Raw genomic sequence first — 23,904 nt, 5'->3', positions numbered from 1 at the left:
TAACAAGCATAGAGGCTGCATGCCGAACACATTTCCTCAGCAATGATCATCTACAGTACCAAGCTGATAGATTTGCTATTAACTATATAAAAAAAGATGAAACATGATCTGATCTGACACATTCTATGGTTGAACATAAATGTGTATTACTCCCTGTGTCACTGATTACCTACTGTATGATGTCATTTCCTGTGATGAAACAAAGGTAGGGGAATCAGTTTTGATTATTATTTAATTTTTTCATAATGGCAAAAACTTAACTTAAACTTATATTGGTTAAAATTGTGATATATTACTAAATATATTTCTAAATAGTTCTAATTGATTACATTTAGTTTGCAAAAGCAATGTCCCCTTGGTGTGACACAATTCTGTGATTAGGAGGGTTCTCTTGCAATGAGGAAGTACAGAAGACATTGCCGTAGCACATGACAGTTATTTGCATTAGGCCTATTTGTATCCTGTTGCAATTTATATCTTTTTAAGTGGTTCTGAGTGCAATTATTACATATTCATTCTCCCACGCCTGGTTTCTCATTCTCGGGCAGGTGATCATTGATTACTCTGGCGACCTCTGGGTCTGTCTCTGCCACCTGGGGAGGGTCTGGTTCTTTTACCTGGCCCTAGTCAATCAATCAATCAAATGTATTTATAGAGCCCTTGTCACAAAGTGCTTATACAGAAACCGAGCCTAAAACCCCAGAGAGCAAGCAATGCAGATGTAGAGGCTTGTTGGCTAGGAAAAACTCCCTAGAAAGGCAGGAACCTAGTGATGGTGCAGGCAGCTAATGGGGACTGGATGTGGTGCTCCCATTCCTGGTCTCACTCCCTGCATTAGACCTCTCTGTCTGTCCTATCAGTTTCTCTCATCCTGACCGATTGGCCTACGTGATCCACCTTGGGAGGGCCCCATCAGTGGTGCCTCTTTTGGAGACTGTTCACTCTGCCTCCAATACGACCAGCCAGTCTCACTTCGAGCAAGACCCAGTCGACCCATATGTCTCAGTGGTCAGTTTCTCAAACCCCGTCGTTGGCTATGTTGTGTGGTATACTCCAAAAACCCTCCAATGGAACACCTCTTGAGCGGCACCTTGTCTCCCGTAGCTTCGGCTGTGGATAGGTTGTGGCCTCCCACTGGGTGCGCACGAGTGTGCTTGGGTCTCCTCCATCACTGGAGGACTGTGCCCCTGTGCCTCGCTGCATGCCCAGGTAAACCTCAATGTTGTGGGGGGCTACCTGGTTGATCCTACCAGTAGCATACAGTGGGGAAAAAAAGTATTTAGTCAGCCACCAATTGTGCAAGTTCTCCCACTTAAAAAGATGAGAAATAAGTATTTGGTCACCTACAAACAAGCAAGATTTCTGGCTCTCACAGACCTGTAACTTCTTCTTTAAGAGGCTCCTCTGTCCTCCACTCGTTACCTGTATTAATGGCACCTGTTTGAACTTGTTATCAGTATAAAAGACACCTGTCCACAACCTCAAACAGTCACACTCCAAACTCCACTATGGCCAAGACCAAAGAGCTGTCAAAGGACACCAGAAACAACATTGTAGACCTGCACCAGGCTGGGAAGACTGAATCTGCAATAGGTAAGCAGCTTGGTTTGAAGAAATCAACTGTGGGAGAAATTATTAGGAAATGGAAGACATACAAGACCACTGATAATCTCCCTCGATCTGGGGCTCCACGCAAGATCTCACCCCGTGGGGTCAAAATGATCACAAGAACGGTGAGCAAAAATCCCAGAACCACACGGGGGGGACCTAGTGAATGACCTGCAGAGAGCTGGGACCAAAGTAACAAAGCCTACCATCAGTAACACACTACGCCGCCAGGGACTCAAATCCTGCAGTGCCAGACGTGTCCCCCTGCTTAAGCCAGTACATGTCCAGGCCCGTCTGAAGTTTGCTAGACTGCATTTGGATGATCCAGAAGAGGATTGGGAGAATGTCATATGGTCAGATGAAACCATAATATAACTTTTTGGTAAAAACTCAACTCGTCGTGTTTGGAGGACAAATAATGCTGAGTTGCATCCAAAGAACACCATACCTACTGTGAAGCATGGGTTTGGAAACATCATGCTTTGGGGCTGTTTTTCTGCAAAGGGACCAGGACGACTGATCGGTATAAAGGAAAGAATGAATGGGGCCATGTATCGTGAGATTTTGAGTGAAAACCTCCTTCCATCAGCAAGGGCATTGAAGATGAAACGTGGCTGGGTCTTTCAGCATGACAATGATCCCAAACACACCGCCCGGGCAACGAAGGAGTGGCTTCGTAAGAAGCATTTCAAGGTCCTGGAGTGGCCTAGCCAGTCTCCAGATCTCAACCCCATAGAAAATATTTGGAGGGAGTTGAAAGTCTGTGTTGCCCAGCGACAGCCCCAAAACATCACTGCTCTAGAGGAGATCTGCATGGAGGAATGGGCCAAAATACCAGCAACAGTGTGTGAAAACCTTGTCAAGACTTACAGAAAACGTTTGACCTGTGTCATTGCCAACAAAGGGTATATAACAAAGTATTGAGAAACTTTTGTTATTGACCAAATACTTATTTTCCACCATAATTTGCAAATAAATTCATTACAAATCCTACAATGTGATTTTCTGGATTTATTTTTCTCATTTTGTCTGTCATAGTTGACGTGTACCTATGATGAAAATTACAGGCCTCTCTCATCTTTTTAAGTGGGAGAACTTGCACAATTGGTGGCTGATGTGAGTAAGACTTTTAAGCAGGTCAACATTCACAAGGCCGCAGGGCCAGACGGATTACCAGGACGTGTACTCCGAGCATGTGCTGACCAACTGGCAAGTGTCTTCACTGACATTTTCAACATGTCCCTGACTGAGTCTGTAATACCAACATGTTTCAAGCAGACCACCATAGTCCCCGTGCCCAAGAACTCTAAGATAACCTGCCTAAATGACTACCGACCCGTGGCACTGACGTCTGTAGCCATGAAGTGCTTTGAAAGACTGGTCATGGCTCACATCAACAGCATAATCCCAGAAACCCTAGACCCACTCCAATTTGCATACCGCCCCAACAGATCCACAGATGATGCAATCTCTATCGCACTCCACACTGCCCTTTCCCACCTGGACAAGAGGAACACCTACGTGAGAATGCTATTCATTGACTACAGCTCAGCATTCAACACCATAGTGCCCTCAAAGCTCATCACTAAGCTAAGGATCCTGGGACTAAACACCTCCCTCTGCAACTGGATCCTGGACTTCCTGACGGGCCGCCCCCAGGTGGTAAGGGTAGGTAACAACACATCTGCCACACTGATCCTCAACACGGGGGCCCCTCAGGGGTGCGTGCTCAGTCCCCTCCTGTACTCTCTGTTCACCCATGACTGCATGGCCAGGCACGACTCCAACACCATCATTAAGTTTGCCGACGACACAACAGTGGTAGGCCTGATCACCGACAACGATGAGACAGCCTATAGGGAGGAGGTCAGAGATCTGGCCGTGTGGTGCCAGGACAACAACCTCTCCCTCAACGTGACCAAGACAAAGGAGATGATTGTGGACTACAGGGAAAAAAAAAGAGGACTGAGCACGCCCCCATTCTCATCGACGGGGCTGTAGTGGAACAGGTTGAGAGCTTCAAGTTCCTTGGTGTCCACATCACCAACGAACTATCATGGTCCAAACACACCAAGACAGTCGTGAAGAGGGCACGACAAAGCCTATTCCCCCTCAGGAGACTAAAAAGATTTGGCATGGGTCCTCAGATCCTCAAAAATTCTACAGCTGCACCATCGAGAGCATCCTGACTGGTTGCATCACCGCCTGGTATGGCAACTGCTTGGCCTCTGACCGCAAGGCACTACAGAGGGTAGTGCGTACGGCCCAGTACATCACAGGGGCAAAGCTCCCTGCCATCCAGGACCTCTATACCAGGCGGTGTCAGAGGAAGGCCCTCAAAATTGTCAAAGACTCCAGTCACCCTAGTCATAGACTGTTCTCTCTGCTACCGCACGGCAAGCGGTACCGGAGTGCCAAGTCTAGGTCCAAAAGACTTCTCAACAGCTTCTACCCCCAAGCCATAAGACTCCTGAACAGCTAATCATGGCTACCCGGACTATTTGCACTGCCCCCCCACCCCATACTTTTTACGCTGCTGCTACTCTGTTAAGTATTTATGCATAGTCACTTTAACTCTACCCACATGTACATATTACCTCAACTACCTCAACTAGCCGGTGCCCCCCGCACATTGACTATGCAACGGTACCCCCCTGTATATATAGCCTCCCTACTGTCACTTTATTCTATTGTATATATAGCCTCCCTACTGTCACTTTATTTTTACTTCTGCTCTTTTTTTCTCAACACTTTTTTGTTGTTGTTTTACTCTTACTTTTTTGTTTAAAATAAATGCACTGTTGGTTAAGGGCTGTAAGTAAGCATTTCACTGTAATGTCTGCACCTGTTGTATTCGGCGCATGTGACCAATAAAATTTGATTTGATTTGATTTGATTTGACTAAATACTTTTTTTCCCCACTGTATATGTTTTTTTACTTTAAAGCTGGAATCCTTAATAGTGAAACAGCCACGTCCGTTTGTGATATTACAACAACAAAGAAGTTACTGCATATAATGAACACTGTTTTTTCCCCTCGGAGCACGATATGTGCTGCATTTCCTCAGCTCGGCAACAAAAACAATAACAACGGTGGTGGTGCGGCCAGTGGCGCTGTTTCGCCCTACTGCGGATTCATCTTTAATTTTAGAATGTTTTTTATTTTTTGTACTTTTGATTTGGCCAAATGGCAACTACCCCAATACACATACAAAAAAGATCTGTATCCCCAGTCCTCCTTTTATATAACTCACTCAGCCCAGCGTCCCTCACTTCATCTCCTCCTCCTGTGAAAGAAGGGGTGAAAATAGTAATGAAATGAGAGGCAACGTTATAGCCACTTGACAGAGCTCCAGTGTGTAAGTGAAGTGTGTGAGTAGTGGGAGTGTGCACACAGTGTGTGTGTGTGTGGGCTATGTTATTAAAAAGTAGCTGGCCAATTAAGTCCTCTGTCCCCACTCTCTTTAAAAGCTTACCCTTTAATTGGCTGTGCTGTCAGATCAGCGTTGACTTGGAGCCTAAATAAGAGTTCTGGGTAGAGAACTAACCGGCCCAGCACACACAGAACCAGTCCCAGACCAAACACATGTGGTTCTCCACTCCCTTATAGTAACCCAGTGCAACAGATTTTTAATGAACTATGTTGTGGATTTTTTCCCCCAGTATGCAGTATATATTGTGGTTGGGGTTCTGTTTGTGGAGACTGAGTGTGCTGTGCTGTGCGTGTGTATCACATCAGCTTCATCTAACTCGGCCAGTAAAAAAAAAAAAAAAACGCTGAAAGCCTGCATCTGCAGCCAGGAGGCGACAGAGTCCCCACAGCCACAATGACTAGGCAAAACTCTTCTCCTCACCTCTCTTCTCCTCTCCTTTCATCTCCTCTCATCCCCTCTCATCTCCTCTCCAATCCTCTATTTTCCTTTTGTTTCCTTTCCTCTCCACTCCTTTCCTGTTCTCTTATTTTCTCTCCTCCCCTCCTCTTCTTTCCTCCAGCCCCTCTCACCAACCCACTGACTCAGCCACTACTCTGTGAATGGAACACAGTGTTCCAACAAGACTTTCTCTGTCCTCATCTCCACTTATCTGATGGGACTGGATCAGTTATAGTTGTGGATGGGAGGGATTTCTGCAACACAAACTATTTTCTGATCAGCGCTGGTGAAGGAGAGGAGACAAGGAGATGGCGAAGGAAATGACAAGGAAGGGAGAGCACACGGTTGAGAGTTTGGGGACATGATCTTTCTCTAATCATGAAGAGTAGTTTGTCGTAGTTCAACATTGGGTGAGGCTAAGCTGATCTTAGATCTGTGGAAACCAAAAACGTTGCTACTACCTGGAGTGTTATTATCCGTGACTGTGTCCCTCAGCCAAGCAGGCTCCACTTTACTAATGTTTTTCACCCCAAAACCCTACAGAGGTCAACAACATAAAGTAACCTCTTTAGTCACTGCTATGGCTGTCTTCATACGCCCTACACACATTATGTTATGATGTTGCTTCAAAATTGTTACTTCAACACCATTTATCAGTGTCACTTAGAGGTGTGATAAGTGGACTCGGTCGGCTGTGGCTGTTTGAAAAACATCCCAAGCCGTGTGAGAGCATTTCAGTCACACAGAATATCAAGGAAGGGAGGGGATAATCATGTGGGTTCAGTGTACAGGACTGTTGAGTTCACTCCTGTTGCTCAGGGAGGCAGGCAGGCTGTGTTCGAGAGCCACACTCACTAAATGTCACACACAGTCACAGACTCGGCAGGAACACATTCAGCCTATAAAGACGCTGCTGGGCACCTGTCCGTCACATCAGCAGCGTTAGCTCTAACGATTAACCCCTTCCCCTATAAGGCTGAGGGATCATGGAAAGAACACCATTATTGGCTCTGATAGTTAAGCCTTGCGTCTGTCATTGGAGCAGACAGTTGACCCCTCCCACTTGAAGTGAGGTGATTCTGCACTCCAGTAACTTGCTATTTGACTTCAAAATTATTGAGTCAAAATGTTGTAAAATAAAAAAACTACTGATGCTTTCTAATAATTTTATGAATGACCAATTATACTAAGATTACATAATTCAGCATTGTGTCACCTAACAGCTTGTAAATACTCAAAGAACAGTGTGTGTGTGTGTGTGTGTGTGTGTGTGTGTGTGTGTGTGTGTGTGTGTGTGTGTGTGTGTGTGTGTGTGTGTGTGTGTGTGTGTGTGTGTGTGTGAGTGTGTGTGTGTGTGGTCACATCTGCAGTAGGCTGGGTAGGAGCGATTGATCGGAATAATGTAGTTGCTGGGTTGGAAAGAAGGAGAGGGGGAGGAGGATAAAAGAGGGACATCAGGTGCACTTGCCACCTTTATCCTGGGGCGGGACAGGACTGACAGATACCCTTTATACATAAGCCTTAGTTTATATAGAGAAGAACGATTGCCAGTGAACAGACAGGAGCACGCGACACGCTACTAAACACACTACTAAACACAAGACCTCCACCATTCCTGTCATTATTGAAAGAGATTGTAATATCTCACATCTAAAAATAGGACTACTTAATGCTAGATCCCTCACAGCATAGTCAATGAACTAATCACTGATCATAACCTTGATGTCATTGGCCTGACTGAAACATGGCTCAAGCCTGATGAATTTAATGTGTTAAATAAGGCTTCTCCTCCTGGTTACACTAGTGACCATATCCCCCACGCATCCCGAAAAGGCGGAGGTGTTGCTAACACCTATCGGACCTTGTAGCTTGGTGACTTCAATCTACACATGGAAAAGTCCACAGACCCACTCCAAAAGGCTTTCAGAGCCATCATCGACTCAGTGGGTTTTGTCCAACATGTCTCTGGACCTACGCATTGCCATAGTCATACCCTGGATTTAGTTTTGTCCCGTGGAATAAATATTGTGGATCTAAATGTTTTTCTTCATAATCCTGGACTATTGGACCACCATTTTATTAAGTTTGCAATCGCAACAAATAATCTGCTTAGACCCCAACCAAGGGGTTTGATCCCAGGCTGTGTCACAACCGGCCGTTACCGGGAGTCCCATAGGGCGGGGCACAATTGGCCCAGCGTTGTCCGGGTTAGGGGAGGGTTTGGCCGGGGGGGCATTGCTTGGCTCTTCGCACTCTAGCAACTCCTTGTGGCGGGCTGGGCGCCTGCAGGCTGACATCGGTCGTCAGGTGAACGTGTTTCCTCCGACACATTGGTACGGCTGGCTTCCGGGTTATGCGGGCGGGTGTTAAGAAGCACGGCTTGGCGGGTCATGTTCTGGAGGACGCATGACTAGACCGTCGCCTCTCCCGAGCCCATTGGGGAGTTGCAGCGATGAGACAAGATTGTAATCACGAAATTGGGGAGAAAAAGGGGGTTTAAATTACAACAAATACAATTAAAATTAAATATCGGCCTATATCGGTTCTCCCATTCCTCTCAAATATTTTTGAAAAATATGTTGTGCAGCAACTCACTGCCTTCCTGAATACAAATAATGTATACAAAACGCTCCAGTCTGGTTTTAGACTCCATTATAGTACAGAGACTGCACTCGTGAAGGTGGTAAATTACCTTTTAATGGCGTCAGACCAAGGCTCTGCATCTGTCCTCCTACTCCTAGACCTTAGTGCCGCTTTTGACACCATCGATCACCACATTCTTTTGGAGAGATTGGAAACCCTAATAGGTCTACACGGACAAGTTCTTGCCTGGTTTACATCTTATCTGTCGGAAAGACATCAGTTTGTCTCTGTGGATGGTTTGTCCTCTGACATATCAATTGTAAGTTTCAGTGTTCCTCAAGGTTCCATTTTTGGACCACGATTGTTTTCACTATATATTCTACCTCTTGGTGATGTCATTTGGAAACACAATGTCAACTTTCACTGCTACGCGGACGACACACAGCTGTACATTTCGATGAAACACAGTGAAGCCCCAAAATTGCCTACCCTGGAAGCCTGTGTTTCAGACATAAGGAAGTGGATGGCGGCAAATGTTTTACATTTAAACTCGCACAAAAAAGAAATGCTAGTTCTAGGTCCCAAGAAACAAAGAGATCTGCTGTTTGATCTGACAATTAATCTTGATGGTTGTACAGTCATCTCAAATAAAACTGTGAAGGACCTCGACTTTACTCTGGACCCTGATCTCTCTTTTGACGAACATATCAAGAATATTTCAAGGGCAGCTTTTTTCCACCTTCGTAACACTAAATACAGCTGCTAGAATCTTGACTAGAACAAAAATATTTCATCATATTACACCAGTGCTATTACACTGGCTTCCTGTTAAGGCTAGGGCTGATTTCAAGGTTTTACTGCTAACCTACAAAGCATTACATGGACTTGCTCCTACGTACAGTATCTCTCCGATTTAGTCCTGCCATACATACCTACACGTACGCTACGGTCACAAGACGCAGGCCTCCTTATTTTCCCTAGAATTTCTAAGCAAACAGCTGGAGGCAGGGCTTTCTCCTATAGAGCTCAATTTTTATGGAATGGTCTGCCTATCCATATGAGAGACGCAGACTCGGTCTCAACCTTAAAGTCTATACTGAAGACTCATCTCTTCAGTAGGTCATATGATTGAGTGTAGTCTGCCTGGCCGGCTCTCCTCTCTCCACTGGGATTCTCTGCCTCTGACCCTATTACAGGGGCTGAGTCACTGGCTTACTTGTGCTTTTCCATGCCGTCCCTAGGTGGCATCACATCGTGCCAGGCTTTTTTTGCTATACTCAACTTGAGTGGGTTGAGTCATTGACGTAATCTTTCTGTCCGGTCTTGCACCCCCTCAGGCTCGTGCGGTATAGGAGACATTCGTGGGCTATACTCATCCTTGTCTCAGGTTAGTAAGTTGGTGGTCTGTTGATATCCCTTAAGTGGTGTGGGCTGTGCTTTGGCAAAGTGGTTGGCCCTGTCCGGGGGTATCGTCTCAGCCTCCAGTATCTATGCTGCAATAGTCTACGTGCCCTGGGGGCTAGGATCAGTCTGTCCTATAGTCTGAACTTAAGTATGCTCCCTCTAATTCTCCCATCTCTCTCCCTCTCTCTCTCCCCCATCTCTCTCTCTCTCCCTCGCTCTTGCTCTCTCTCTCCCTCGCTCCAGGGACCTGAGCCGTAGGACCATGCCTCAGGACTACCTGGCCTGATGACTCCTGGCTGTCCCCAGTCCACCTTGTTGTGCTGCTGATCTAGTTTCTGCTGTTTTGCCTGTGGCTATGGAACCCTGACCTGTTCACCAGACGTGCTACCTTGTCGTGCTGCTGCTCCAGTTTTTCAACTGTTCTGCCTGCGGCTATTCACCGGACGTGCCACCTTGTTCCGGATCTGCTGTTTTAGACCCTATCTCTCACTGTCTTTCTCTCACTGTCTTTCTCTCACTGTCTTTCTCTCTCTCTCTCTCTCTCTCTCTCTCTCTCTCTCTCTCTCTCTCTCCATCTCTCTCCATCTCTCTCTCTCTCTCTCTCTCTCTCTCTCTCTCTCTCTCTCTCTCTCTCTCTCTCTCTCTCTCTCTCTCTCTCTCTCTCTCTCTCTCTCTCTCTCTCTCTCTCTCTCTCTCTCTCTCTCTCTCTCTCTCTCTCTCTCTCTCTCTCTCTCTCTCTCTCTCTCTCTCTCTCTCTCTCTCTCTCTCTCTACAGCACCTGCTGTCTCGACCTCTGAACACCTGGCACAGCCAGAAGAGGACTGGCCACCCCTCAGAGCCTGGTTCCTCTCTAGGATTCTATCTAGGTTACTGCCTTTCTAGGGAGCCACCATGCTTCTACATCTGCATTGATTGCTGTTTGGGGTTTTAAGCTGGGTTTCTGTATAAGCACTATGTGACATCTGCTGATGTATGCTGCACTAAAAGCAGAAATTGAGAGGGACAGAATACGGGAGCGAGAGACAGGGAGTGAGAGACATAGAGGGAGTGAGAGACATAGAGGGAGTGAGAGACATAGAGAGAGAGAGAGAGAGAGAGAGAGAGAGAGAGAGAGAGAGAGAGAGAGAGAGAGAGAGAGAGAGAGAGAGAGAGAGAGAGAGAGAGAGAGGAACCTAGGAGGTTCCAGGTTTCTTACCTCTCTCTGTTGAACTTGAGTGAGTGGAGGATGGCGGGCCTCTTCTGCCTCAGGTTCCAGAGGTGCACGCTGTCGTCTGCCAGAGCACTCACCAGCGCCCCCTGTGGTAGGGATGGAGAAGAAAGCATTTACACACAGTTAAACAGCAGTATACAATGCACACACAAGCTTGCAATGCGTTCTCAATCTCCTGGTGAAAGAGGCTGAATTTCAAGCAGACAGGGAAAGAGCTCCCACAGGGTCTACTGCAGCTGCTGAGTCACAAAGACACGCACACACACACACACACACACACACATGCACGCACACATATCTATAGAGATACAAGAGTGTTGGAGATGTTTTGGAGTGGAGAAGAAAGGAGATAGAAAGGGGTTCGGAGGTGTAGAGAGCGAGAGAGAGACAGTGTCAGTAGAAGAGGTCTGGTGTTGGATGAGGTGTGTGTTCCTGTCCTCATCACTCACCTCGTTGATGAGAAACTGCAGCGAGATGACAGCGGCTCCACTCTCATGTTGACAGTAGCACTCAACACCTGGACGACCAAACCTGATAGACTCTCCGTCAAGGAATTAACCAATGGAGAAGAAGGTGGGAGAGATAAGAAAGGAGATAGAACCACACAATATTGACAGTTTAATCTATTCTTTATCTGTCATTATTCACTTGATATGGACAGATAGAAGTCAACAAAGCCATGTCAAGGTGACAGCCATCCAGCATACCAGCCGGCTGACCCGCAGTGAACAATGTGGAGATTCTTTGTTTGCTATAGGTTTCAGTACTTACATGGGCTTTTGGAGCCTATGTCTTGCTCTGCTTTTCTGTCATGACCAAGCATTGGACAGGTGAGAGCCATTCGACAGTCCACCCACAGTAAACACCAAAGTACATTTCAGTTGTTAATCTACACTATGTATACAAAAGTATATGGACACCTCTTCAAATTAGTGGATTCGGCTATTTCAGCCACACCCGTTGCTGACAGGTTTATAAAATCGAGCACACAGACATGCAATCTCTTTTGACAAACATTGGCAGTATGATGGCCTTCCTGAAGAGCTCAGTGACTTTCAACAGCCTATGTAATAATAAATAATATGCCATTTAGCAGACGCTTTTATCCAAAGCGACTTACAGTCGTGCGTGCATACATTTTTGTGTATGGGTGGTCCCGGGGATCGAACCCACTACCTTGGCGTTACAAGCGCCGTGCTCTACCAGCTGAGCTACAGAGGACCACGCTGAGCTACAGAGTCTTGCTCTGCTTTTCTGTCATGACCAAGCATTGGACAGGTGAGCGCCATTCGACATTCAACATGGCACCTTCATAGGATGCCACCTTTCCAACAATTCAGTTCATAAAATGTCTGCCCTGCTAGAGCTGCCCCGGGTCAACTGTAAGTGCTGTTATTGTGAAGTGGAAACGTCTAGGAGCAACAACGGCTCAGCCGTGACGTGGTAGGCCACACAAGCTCACAGAGCTAAAAATCGTCTGTCCTCGGTTGCAACATTCATTACCGAGTTCCAAACTGCCTCTGGAAGCAACGTCAGCACAATAACTGTTCGTCGGGAGCTTCATAAAATGGGTTTCCATGGCCGAGCAGCCGTACACAAGCCTAAGATCACCAGGCGCAACGCCAAGCGTAGGCTGGAGTGGTGTAAAGCTCGCCGCCATTGGACTCTGGAGCAGTGGAAACGCGTTCTCTGGAGTGATGAGTCATGCTTCACCATCTGGCAGTCCTATGGACTAATCTGGGTTTGGCGGATGCCAGGAGAACCCTACCTGCCCGAATGCATAGTGCCAACTGTAACGTTTGGTGGAGGAGGAATAATGGTCTGGGGCTGTTTTTCATGGTTCGGGCTAGGCCCTTTAGTTCCAGTGAAGAGAAATCTTAACGCTACAGCATATAATGACATTCTAGACGATTCTGTGCTTCCAACTTTGTGGCAACAGTTTGGGGAAGGCCCTTTCTTGTTTCAGTATGACAATGCCCCTGTGCGCAAAGCCATGTCCATACAGAAAATGGTTTGTCGAGATCGGTGTGGAAGAACTTGACTGACCTGCACTGAGTCCTGACCTCAACCCCATCGAACACCTTTGGGATGAATTGGAACGCCGACTGTGAGCCAGGCCTAATCGCCCAACATCAGTCCCCGACCTCACTAATGCTCTTGTGGCTGAATGGAAGCAAGTCCCCACAGCAATGTTCCAACTTCTAGCGGAAAGCCTTCCCAGAAAAGTGGAGGCTGTTATAGCAGCAAAGGAGGGACCAACTCCATATTAATGCCCATGATTTTGGAATGAGATATTCGACGAGCAGGTGTCCACAGACTTTTGGTCACAGAGATAAGACACAATTATACATTTACTTAAAAATAAACAAATATACACTCAGTGGCCCGTTCATGAAAATGGTTAGCTCCTACAGACAGTGAGTCATGTAGCCGTGGCTTGCTATATAAAGCAGGCAGACAGGCATCGAGGCATTCAGCTACTGTTCGATTGAATGTTGGAATGGGCTAAACGAGTGACCTAAGCGACTTTGAGCGTGGTATGATTGTCGTGCCAGACGTGCCGGTTCCAGTATCTCAGAAACGGCCGGCCTCCTGGGCTTTTCACGCACGACAGTGTCTAGGGTCTACTGAGAACGATGCGACAAACAAAAAACATCTAGTCAGCGGCAGTCCTGCGGGCGAAAACAGCTTGTTGATGAGAGGTTGAAGGAGAATGGCAAGAATCGTGCAAGCTAACAGGCAGGCCACAAACAGGCAAATAACAGTGTAGTACAACAGTGGTGTGCAGAACGGCATCTCGGAATGCACAACTCATCAGTCCTTGTCACAGATACCGGATTCCACTCCTATCAGCTAAAAACAAGAAGAACCGGCTCCAGTGGGCACGCAATCACCAACCCTGGACAATTGAGGAGTGGAAAAACATCTCTTGGTACGACGAATCTTGGTTCCTGTTGCGTAATGCTGATGTCAGAGTCAGGATTTGGCGTAAGCTGCATGAGTCCATGGCCCCAGCCTGCCTGGTGTCAACGGTACAGGCTGGTGGCGGTGGTGTGGGGAAGGTTTTCCTGGCACACGTTAGGTCCCTTGATACCAATTGAGCAACGTTTCCATGCGCTGAAGAATTCAGGCTGTTCTGGAGGAAAAGGGGAGTACGACCCGGTAGTAGATGGGTGTACCTAATAAGCTGGGCACTGATTGTATAAATAAATGGCAGAGGAAGATCATCTGGAGCTGCAGAGAAACAAACAACACAACATAATTACATATTGCTCCAACCTTAATCTGAGGTCACAACAGCAGAGAGAGAGAGAGAGAGAGAGAGAGAGAGAGAGAGAGAGAGAGAGAGAGAGAGAGAGAGAGAGAGAGAGAGAGAGAGAGAGAGAGAGAGAGAGAGAGAGAGAGAGAGAGAGAGAGAGAGAGAGAGGGGAGAGAGAGAGAGAGAGAGAGAGAGAGAGAGAGAGAGGGGGATAGAGAGAGAGAGAGAGAGAGAGAGAGAGAGAGAGAGAGAGAGAGAGAGAGAGAGAGAGAGAGAGAGAGAGAGAGAGAGAGAGAGAGAGGGAGAGGGAGAGAGAGGGAGAGAGGGAGAGGGAGAGAGAGGGAGAGAGAGAGAGAGAGAGAGAGAGAGAGAGAGAGAGAGAGAGAGAGAGGAAAGAATGAAGAGTGGGGGAGAAGAGAAAGAGGGGGAGAGAGAGGGGGAGAGAGAGGGGGAGAGAGTGCTCTCACACACATTCTCGAACGAGAGAGAGTGGGACACCCCCGCAGAGTAGTCGGAAGAATGATCTAGATGCTTTAGTCAAAGATGGGAACTGGAAGTGACTTAATTGAAAACTCATTCCAGAGGTTGCCTGGCAACGAAATCTTTCAGGCCCGAAAAAAAAGGCAGGACTTATGGTTTTAAACTGTTCTCTTCGCCTTTCTCTAAAAAGGCAGGCAGGCGTCCAAAAAGCATATTATCGAAAAGCACACAGACAGACTGCCTCGGGAAAACAGTTGGCTGTACAATGACATGAAACCATGGTATACAGTATATAGCATTTAGCAGACACTTTTATCCAACGTGCATACATTTTATGTATGGGTGGTCCCGTGAACAGGGGCGGCCTGTTCAATAGGGCGATATGGGCGACGCACTGCCAAACGGGAAAAGGAAGGGATTTTTTTTCTAATCAATTATATCACGGCAACAGTAGTTATCAGTGTTGTAATCTATACGTCTGATCTGCCACAGTGCCACACTGCCACTAAATGTCGAATCAGGCTAAAGTCGTGCTTCAAATGGCTCCCCCCCCTTTTGGGGCGATTTCAGTCAGGTTGAAAATCGCCCAGAATTCTGTCATAGACTCCCATGTAAAATCTATTTTTTTCAAATTTCAGAGCCTTCAATACAATCTCAATGGGTGTCTGTGGGCTTGCACTTACGCGCTTTCGTCATACGTTACGTAACCATGAACGTAACTGAGAAAAGAGCGGATTGTTTGAAAGAAGTTCATTTTTGTCGGCGAACAAATGAAGATAAATTGGCAACGAAACAATTAGGACCTCCCAGACCAAATTTAATAATTCAACAGGTTTCTACTAAAGGCGGAAAGTCCTACACCCGAGGATTTTCCAAAAAATTGGTACGAACGAAAAAAGACATTGCCACTCACTCAACTGGATGAGGGATACAGGCTAGCTGTCCGCCGCCACAACGATGAGGTTAGTGTTGATAATCACAAGTTTACTGGAGAACTGAGACCAAGTAGAGACTTTGGACAGGGTGGATATGGTATAATAAAGGCAGTTTATTCAGAGGTAAAGATATCTGGAATCGCGTTCACGGACCCGTTCGTCAAACTCTTAGGGAGCTATATATTAAGCCCCATTACTTACCATATCAGATAAGAGAAATTGCTGCAGCTACATATATTTTACATCCTGGCCCTACATAGTTCACTATTTGCATCACTTACCAAAATATTACATGTGGTCATATATGCTTGGAAAGTGGAGATGCCATAGAACGTCAAAAAAGTAAACATTGCTGGAGACACATTGCCGTTTTGGAGAAGACATCGCGTTTGCTAGCGAAGAGATTTGTTGTGGCAAATGAACTTGGGCTGGGAATTGCCAGGAACCTCACGATAAGATATATGCATCAGCATTGCGAGTCTCATGATTCTATACGTAGTGCGATTCGATACTGTGATTTTATTGCGCACCATATGTCTGTTGCAGAGGGATCAGAAAGCCATGAGAACGAGTTTTGATCAGTCATGGAAATAAAAGTGCTGAAAACAAATTGGCTCCCAATGTGAAAAGATTGAGAACAAGCTATGAAGGAACAATAATGGTGTTTTGGTGCAGGTACAGCCAACTAGCGCTAAAATATTGCGATATTGTCAATACAGTATATCGTAAAGTATCACTATGTAACTCGATTTCTTTCACCCCAATCCCTCAAATTAACGGTAAATAACTGAATTGTTTGCCCCACATTTAGCTAAGATGATTAGCTAGCCAGCTAAAATGTTTTATTTAGTTAGCAGTCGCATCTACAATAGTTTACTGTCAATAACATGTCTCCAAAAATGACGTGGTGTCTCCAATTGTGTTGACATTTTACAATTGCGATGCGCATCCATGAGTATCCACTTTCTGTAGCTCAGCTGGTAGAGCATGGTGCTTGTAACGCCAAGGTAGTGGGTTCGATCCCCGGGACCACCCATTCACAAAAATGTATGCACGCATGACTGTAAGTCGCTTTGGATAAAAGCGTCTGCTAAATGGCATTATTATTATTATTATTATTATTATCTGAAGAGAGCCCCGAAACATTGTGTGCAGACATTTTATGCAATAAATGAAGTAGGTTGAATCTAGTAGTTCTGATCTTCTGATTGGTCCTGATGAGTTGGGCGAGGTCCCCTCCAGGCTACTGTCACTGTTGCATTGGCTCTGAGTCGGGTTCTCTGTCTTCAAATGTTCAGCCTAAGAGAGGGGATTTTTGTGTGTGTGTGTGTGTGTGTGTGTGTTTAACAGTGATGATGTGTGTGTGTGTGTGTGTATGTGTGTGTGTTTAACAGTGATGATGTGTGTGTGTGTGTGTTTGTGTGTGTGTGTGTCCTCAGAGCAAGAACTCGTGAGTTGGAAGAACTGAGAGGCCTATGGCGTGGGTGTTGTCCTTGGCCACCTGCTGACAAGGCTGACAAGATAGGACCCTTTTGTCCATTGTTATTGGATAGGAACAGAACTTATAACCAGCTCCTGACCTAAATAGATCTTAGCACAACATTTTACTCAACATATCATATTCCATATTCACTATAACAAATATATTTACTACGACATTAGCAAGAACCGCCACATCCTCAGCCGGCTAATCCAGTGTGTGAAGTTTTGCGGAGTGTTTGAGTTAGCTTTGCGAGGCAAAGATGAAACTGAGGGCTCCACCAACCCTGGTAAGCCAACACTTTTGAGATCAGTCAATAAATGCTTCTGGTATTGACTTATATGCTGCCCCTGTCTTCATGTTGTTGCTGGACATATCTTTTTTAAAATGTGTGTAGGTCACCTAAATCATCAGAAAAATTGCCCCTCCTGAGAATTTTTTCAGGAGCCGCCACTGCCCGTGAATATAGTGAACATTTATCAGACTGAACTCTCATCTTAAATAAACAATTATGACAATATGCTGAATGTTTCAGGTCTGAGAAAGGTAAATGCTGTCCTCCAAAAGCATCTAAAGAGTATGCCCTCGGAATGTACCATTTATCTTTTGGGGGGGTGCTCTGTCTCAAAAATAAGGACAAAACCATATACAGATAGTATTGGAGTATCAAATCATTGTCTATAAAATATAAACCTTAATGGCATGCCTCATGGCATCACAAGGACTATTCTCTGTTTGATTAAAGATAAAGCCCAAGATGTTTAGCCTGGGATGACCCCTATGACACTTGAGGTTGAACTAGTACCTAAACTCCAGGCACATGATCCTTTGTGTTATCTTTCCACAGTATGACACTGTCCCTGTCACCACCAATGCCACTCACATAATGGACAGATTGACTGGAGTGAAGAATAGAGGGAGACAGTAGAGAGAGAAAGAAAGAGGAAGGGAGAGAGGGAAGGAAGGAAAACCGGGCCAATTCCTCATCTTGTCAAGGCAGATGAAACTTTAAAAAGCTATTTCGGCCCCTCAAAGTCAACATATCTGCTTTTTCATGGGTGCTGATAGTCCCCACGCTTAGTGTTGGAAGCCGGAAGGGACTCTTCTCTTTGCATCAAACAAAGTGAACTTGTCAGGAGAGCTACAACTAGGGACGCTTATGGAGACAATACAACCCAGGGATAGCACTTGGTTGGTCCTTGTGGATGTAATCAAATTGCTGTGGGTGGACTCTTCACCTGACAGAACCTGTTTTGTACATATTGCACTACAGGGAGTGACAGTGTGCGTGTGTGTGTGTGTGTGTGTGTGTGTGTGTGTGTGTGTGTGTGTGTGTGTGTGTGTGTGTGTGTGTGTGTGTGTGTGTGTGTGTGTGTGTGTGTGTGTGTGTGTGTGTGAGGCTATGCCAATGGTTAGTGATAGACTGATCAAGAAAGACTGAGCAAAGGGAGGGAGAGAATGAGGAAAAGAGGGAGAGTATGAGAGTACCAAATAGAAAGATCTAGAGAGGGAAATTGAAAAACAGCGAGAGAGCGAGAACAGAGTAGGAGAATGAAAGCCAGAGAGAGATAAAACGAGAGAGGGATAGCGAGAGACAGATAGAAAAATGATAGAGAGAGCCAGCAGAAGAAAGAACGAGAAAAAGAGAAAGGCCGCCAGTGAGAGAAGGAAAAAAGGCTGTGAGTGTGGAGGTCTGTGACGTCGGGCCAAGACTGACGTCAAACATGCCCAGTCATACATCACCCTGCCAGGGAGGGGTCGGGACAGAGTCTGCTGGTCTGCTGCCTGCTCCCACAGCTCAGAGAGACAAAGATGGAGAGAGAGAGGGAGGCAGGGAGATAGAGGCAAGGAGGCAAAGAGAGAGAGAGAGAGAGAGAGAGAGAGAGAGAGAGAGAGAGAGAGAGAGAGAGAGAGAGAGAGAGAGAGAGAGAGAGAGAGAGAGAGAGAGAGAGAGAGAGAGAGAGAGAGAGAGAGAGAGAGAGAGAGAGAGAGAGAGAGAGAGAGAGAGAATCTACCAGGGCATCTAACCATCTACTGCAACAGTGCACAGCCAGTCTTCCACAGTGAGAGCGAGAGAACAGCTTCTTATCACAGCCCGATGACAGAGAGCGCTATAGGGCACATAATGCCCTCTTAAATAAACAAACACATACACACACACATACACAAACTCATGCACAAACTCAAGCATGTGAGTTTATGCACATTTAATGTGCACAAACTCATGCACACACACACACGCACACTCACAGTCACACACACACACATTCAGAGCGGTAATGAATTTGTCTAATATGGCCCCAGTATGAATAATCTCCCATGACACATTTTATTTATTATGCATTCAAACAATTAAATCCCACATACAGTAGAGTAAAGTACAGGGCTGCTGGCTGTTTGTTACTGCCACAATTACACCTAAACCACACTCTCACCTTCACTTGAGCCAAGTAACAGTAAATCAGTGTACCACAGCTACACCACCCTCTCACCTTGAGCTGTGCTCATGGCAGTGAGTATACCCAGGAACAACAGCTGAAAGCTCCATATATTACACCCTCCTCAAACAGATCCATCTATTTGGCAATGGCTATTTGCTGAGGTGCACAGTTTAACACCCTGGTAATCCACTACAGCCAAACAATGCTGAGGCTGTTTGGCTGTTCCAGAGAGCTACTAGAGGGAAGCTATGTGTCTGGGGGAGGTATTTCTGTAAGTACTGTGTCAAATATTTTGATTAGTTACTTACGAAACAATGAGTAATCATAACACTTGTTAAAATGTATAATTCTATAGTAATTATCACACTGTAAAGTAAAGTGTTGCTGCTTTATGAATTCATTTGAATGTCCGAGACCATAAGAAATGTACACATGAATCAGTGTTCCAGTAACTATGTGAAGGAGTGTTCAAAAGGCCTGTAGTTGAAGATATACAGTGCATTCGGAAAGTATTCAGACCCCTTGACTTTTTCCACATTTTGTTATGTTACAGCCTTATTCTAAAATTGATAAAATCATTTTTTTCCCCTCATCAATCTACACACAATACCCCATAATGACAAAGCAAAAAATATGTTGCTTTTTTTTAAATAGAAAATTGCCAAAAAATACAAATAAAACGGAAATATTACATTTACATAAGTATTCTGAATTTTAGAACAAGGCTGTAACATAACAAAATGTGGAACAAGGGAAGGGGTCTGAACACTTTCCGAATGCACTGTATACTGTAATGTCCCACTCCCAAATCCATCCCTATCCCCTTGCTATCAGGGATACTTGGGACGTCCATGCCCCATTGAAGTTTACATTTAAAATGGTTAAGGTAAGGGTTAAGGTTAGGGTTAGGTAAGGGTTATGGCTAGGGTAGGGGTTAAGCTTAGGGTTAGGGTTTAGGGTAGGCACGTCCGAAGGGAACCGGATAGCACTAACCGTCCCCTACCCATAGGCCCTTACTGGTTCCCTTTACAGTCCTGGAAGCTGTGGACAGCCATAGGCAATATGGTTACACGCAGTAGATCAACAATGACCTAGCGGTATGGGCAAGGGATTGGTTTGGGATTGGGCCAGGTTGAGCCAGGCACGCATGCATGGTGCGCAGTAATAAGTCTCCCCCAGTGCTGCAACATCGCAGTGTATTTGGTTCCTGGCAAGTAGTAGAGTGTTAATAACCTCAACATTTGTCTAATTTTAGCGGGACAATCCAGCTCGCAGCTACAGCAGGCCTGCTTTGGAAAAATAAAACATTGATAAAGGGAGGTGGATAGAGAAAAGGGGAGAGAGAGAGAGATGGAGAGCGGGGAGAGAGCGAGAGAAAGAGCGAGCGAAGAGAAAAGGGTGAAACGGCGAATCAGCAGAATCTCTTGTGGCTTAACCCAGTCAAAAAGAAAGTGCGATGCATAGAAAAAAGGCGGGGGGAAAAGAGAGAAAGAGAGAGAAAAGGAAAGGAACGGAAGAGGGAAGGGAGAGATATGGAGAGACACTGACTAAAAGTGAGAGGGGGGAGAAATAGAGCCGAAGACAGAGTAAAATATGGAGAACATGCAGTTGGTCCACTCTAGACTCATAGGAGGGTTTAGTATCCATTAAAGGCCCAGTGCAGTCAACATTCTGTTTTTCCTGTGTTGTGTATCATATTTTACAACAGCTGATGAAACTAACACTTTAAAAGTGTGAACAAATGTGATTAGAGTTATTTCCTGATAGTTGCTGGTTGAAAATACAATATACACAGCACCTTCTAATCAGCAGGTTTTGTATGGGTGGAGTTTCGGCTTGCCTGGTGGTAAATTAGTTAATAGACCAATAACAAAGAGAGTTCAAAACCAAGTTTTTTATGGAAAACTATTACAGTAAGGTATTTCATTGTTACCCAGAAATGATTTGATAATAATATAAAAATGGCTGCATTGGGCCTTTAACTATAGGATGAGGCTTGGCGCTTTACATATTGTACCAGGGCGGTACCATCCGCACTACAGTGGTACACTCAGACCCTTCTGACCAATAAGAGCATGATTTCTAAACCTGTTCAAATATCACACCGTCACTATAAAACCTGTCCTTTGTGTTTTAAAGCTCAGCTGTTATCCTAAGCTTGGTAGAGTTAGTCTGCACTTACAATTTTACCAGTCGAATCCATAGACAATACATTATGTTATGGTATAGTACACCTATGTGTTGTGGTATGGTCACTATGGTTGCCACTAATAGGCAATGAACCCTAATAGCTATCGCTAACATTTTAGCTAGTTCCTCTTTCTATACTGTATGCTATAGCAGTAATGCCTCTGCACACATATCTACAGTAGAGCAACCGGATCCTCTGCAGTCTCCCCTACATGCTTACTCTCTGCCTCCCTCAGGTGCTCTCATTGGATTTCCCATATTGAATGGACTCACTTTGAACAAATAAACACGGTCGATCAGAAATCCAACCAGGCCAGCTATCAGATAGAATAAAGCGATATGATACCTACTTATCCAGCTCTAAAAGCTGAAGGGACCAGCAGAGGAGTGCACGCTAAACTCTTCTGAACATTGGATCGATCCCAATATTTAAACACACTGGAGAGGGGCCAAGTGTAAACTGACAGTCCCAACAAAATGCATACTGTATTGAGATGCAACCCTCTTATATCATCTCCATTTGTATACTGTCTGATGGAGAGAGAAAGAGGAGGGTGGGATGATGAAGGCTTGACAGAACAAGAGTGAGCTAGAAAGAAAGGGAGTTAAAGAGAAAAACAGACAATGAGAGGTAGACGAATACAAAAAAGACGTGTAGAGAAAGAGAAAAGGAGAGATGGAGACAAAGAAAGATACAGGCCTCTGTTTGACTAAACGAATGTGACTGGCTCCCTGCCTGGCTGCTAAATAATGGATGCGGCAAACGGGGAAACAGCACATGCATTTAGCTGGGTTAATATTTAACACTATTAAACAGGAGGAGGAGGAGGAGGAGAAGGATGAGGGAGAGGAAAGCCTTTTATTAGGGTTGGATGATGCCACGGGACAACCTCCTCCTACTCTAACCATTTCCACCATAATCCCATCCAGAACATCAGCTAAAACAAGATGCATAAGCAGTGAGTAGTTCAGGACACTGTCCCTATACCATGTCACATTACACCCCTGTCCCCCAAAAGAGGGAATCAAAGAAAGAGAGAAAGGTTGCTGGCATATGAAGTAAGTCCACCACAAAGAGCCGACAGCAGGTCCATGCCTTCTCTCTCCTCCTCTCCTCCCTCCCTCAATCGATCAATAATATAATAATACTTTTAGCAAAAATGTTTATTTTCAATTTACAATCTGTAGAAACGACGAGAATAGAAAGGTTCAGAGCTTTTGTAAAACATCACAGTACAGTTGAAAAATATATGGCAAATAGAAATCCAATATGGATGGTGTTAAGTGTCACGCCCTGGCTCTGGGGACTCTGAAATGTTGAGCCAGGGTGTGTAGTTTTTGTGTTATACTTTCTATGTTGATGTTCTAGATCGTTTAGATCTATGTTGGCCAGGGTGGTTCCCAATCAGAGGCAGCTGTATCTCGTTGTCTCTGATTGGGGACCATACTTAGGCAGCCTGTTTGGCACTAGTCGGGGTGGGATCTTGTTCCGTTAAGGTTTGTTTTGTGTAACCTAGGACTTCACGTATCGTTTGTTTGTTGTTTTGTGTCGTGTTGTGTACTTTAATAAAATGTACGCTTATCACGCTGCGCCTTGGTTCCACGAGTCTTTAAACGATCGTGACATTAAAAGATAGATGGGTGGTGTTGAATGGAGTTGAAGGATGGGACAAATAACAACTAACAACAACTAATAACAACAAGATAACTAATAATGTAAGTATACTGTGTCCATAATAAGTATGTAGGTTATATGTTGAGAGCTTTTGTGAAAGAGCACAGTTAGAAAGATATGGCATATAGAAGCAAACAGATGGACATCATGAAAATGATCGGAGAGGTTGAGGGTAGAGGAAGTTCAGGAGTAAAAACAAACAAAAAATATATATTCTAAAATTGACTGTGTCCATAAAATGAATATAGTATGTATAAGCTGGAAGTAGAGGCCTAAGCATTGTTGTTCACTAGTTTACTCCTTATAGGGAAGGGGTATTGGGTTTGGAAAGTAATAAAGGGAAATATATTTTTTAAAAGGATATGTATATGTATGTGTATATATGTATGTGTATGTTTGTGTATATATATATATATATATATACTTGCGAGAAAAAAAAACATGGGGGATTGGAAGTGATGCAGACAATTACATTGATGGAAGTTACAATCTATCTGCAATATTAAAGCTGATCTACCCCCTTACAACTATAAGAAAAAATTAAAAATCAAGACCCGACAGCAGGTCCGTGCCTTCTCTCTCCTCCTCTCCTCCCTCCCTCTCTCCCTTCCCTCTCTCTGGCCTCGGTATCAAACGCTTCCTTCCACAGGTAGCGCTACAGGAGGGGGCAGCCGCTGACCCATAATCCCTTACAGCACTCTGTCCAACACAGCACAAGGCCTGTTTCAAGGACAGACAGACAGAGAGAGAGAGAGAGAGAGAGAGAG

General features: G+C 45.1%; 1 protein-coding gene across 6 annotated transcripts in view; it reads right to left on the bottom strand.

Moving 5' to 3' along the window:
- stxbp5a (syntaxin binding protein 5a (tomosyn)) overlaps positions 1-23,904 on the bottom strand; it is a 151,906-nt gene that overhangs the window by 87,342 nt on the left and 40,660 nt on the right. For all 6 annotated transcript variants that reach the window (XM_041864967.2, XM_041864969.2, XM_041864971.2 and 3 more), the window contains exons 3-4: positions 11,127-11,208; positions 10,663-10,763 (exon numbers count right to left, since the gene is read on the bottom strand). In XM_041864967.2, coding sequence (XP_041720901.2) covers positions 10,663-10,763; positions 11,127-11,208 — 183 coding nt within the window. The remainder of the gene's footprint in view (positions 1-10,662; positions 10,764-11,126; positions 11,209-23,904) is intronic.

This window comes from Coregonus clupeaformis, chromosome 36 (assembly GCF_020615455.1).
Source record: "Coregonus clupeaformis isolate EN_2021a chromosome 36, ASM2061545v1, whole genome shotgun sequence".
Lineage (NCBI taxonomy): Eukaryota > Metazoa > Chordata > Actinopteri > Salmoniformes > Salmonidae > Coregonus > Coregonus clupeaformis.
The sequence above is the reverse complement of the archived record's forward strand: the minus strand, read 5'-3'. Positions and strand labels throughout refer to the sequence as shown.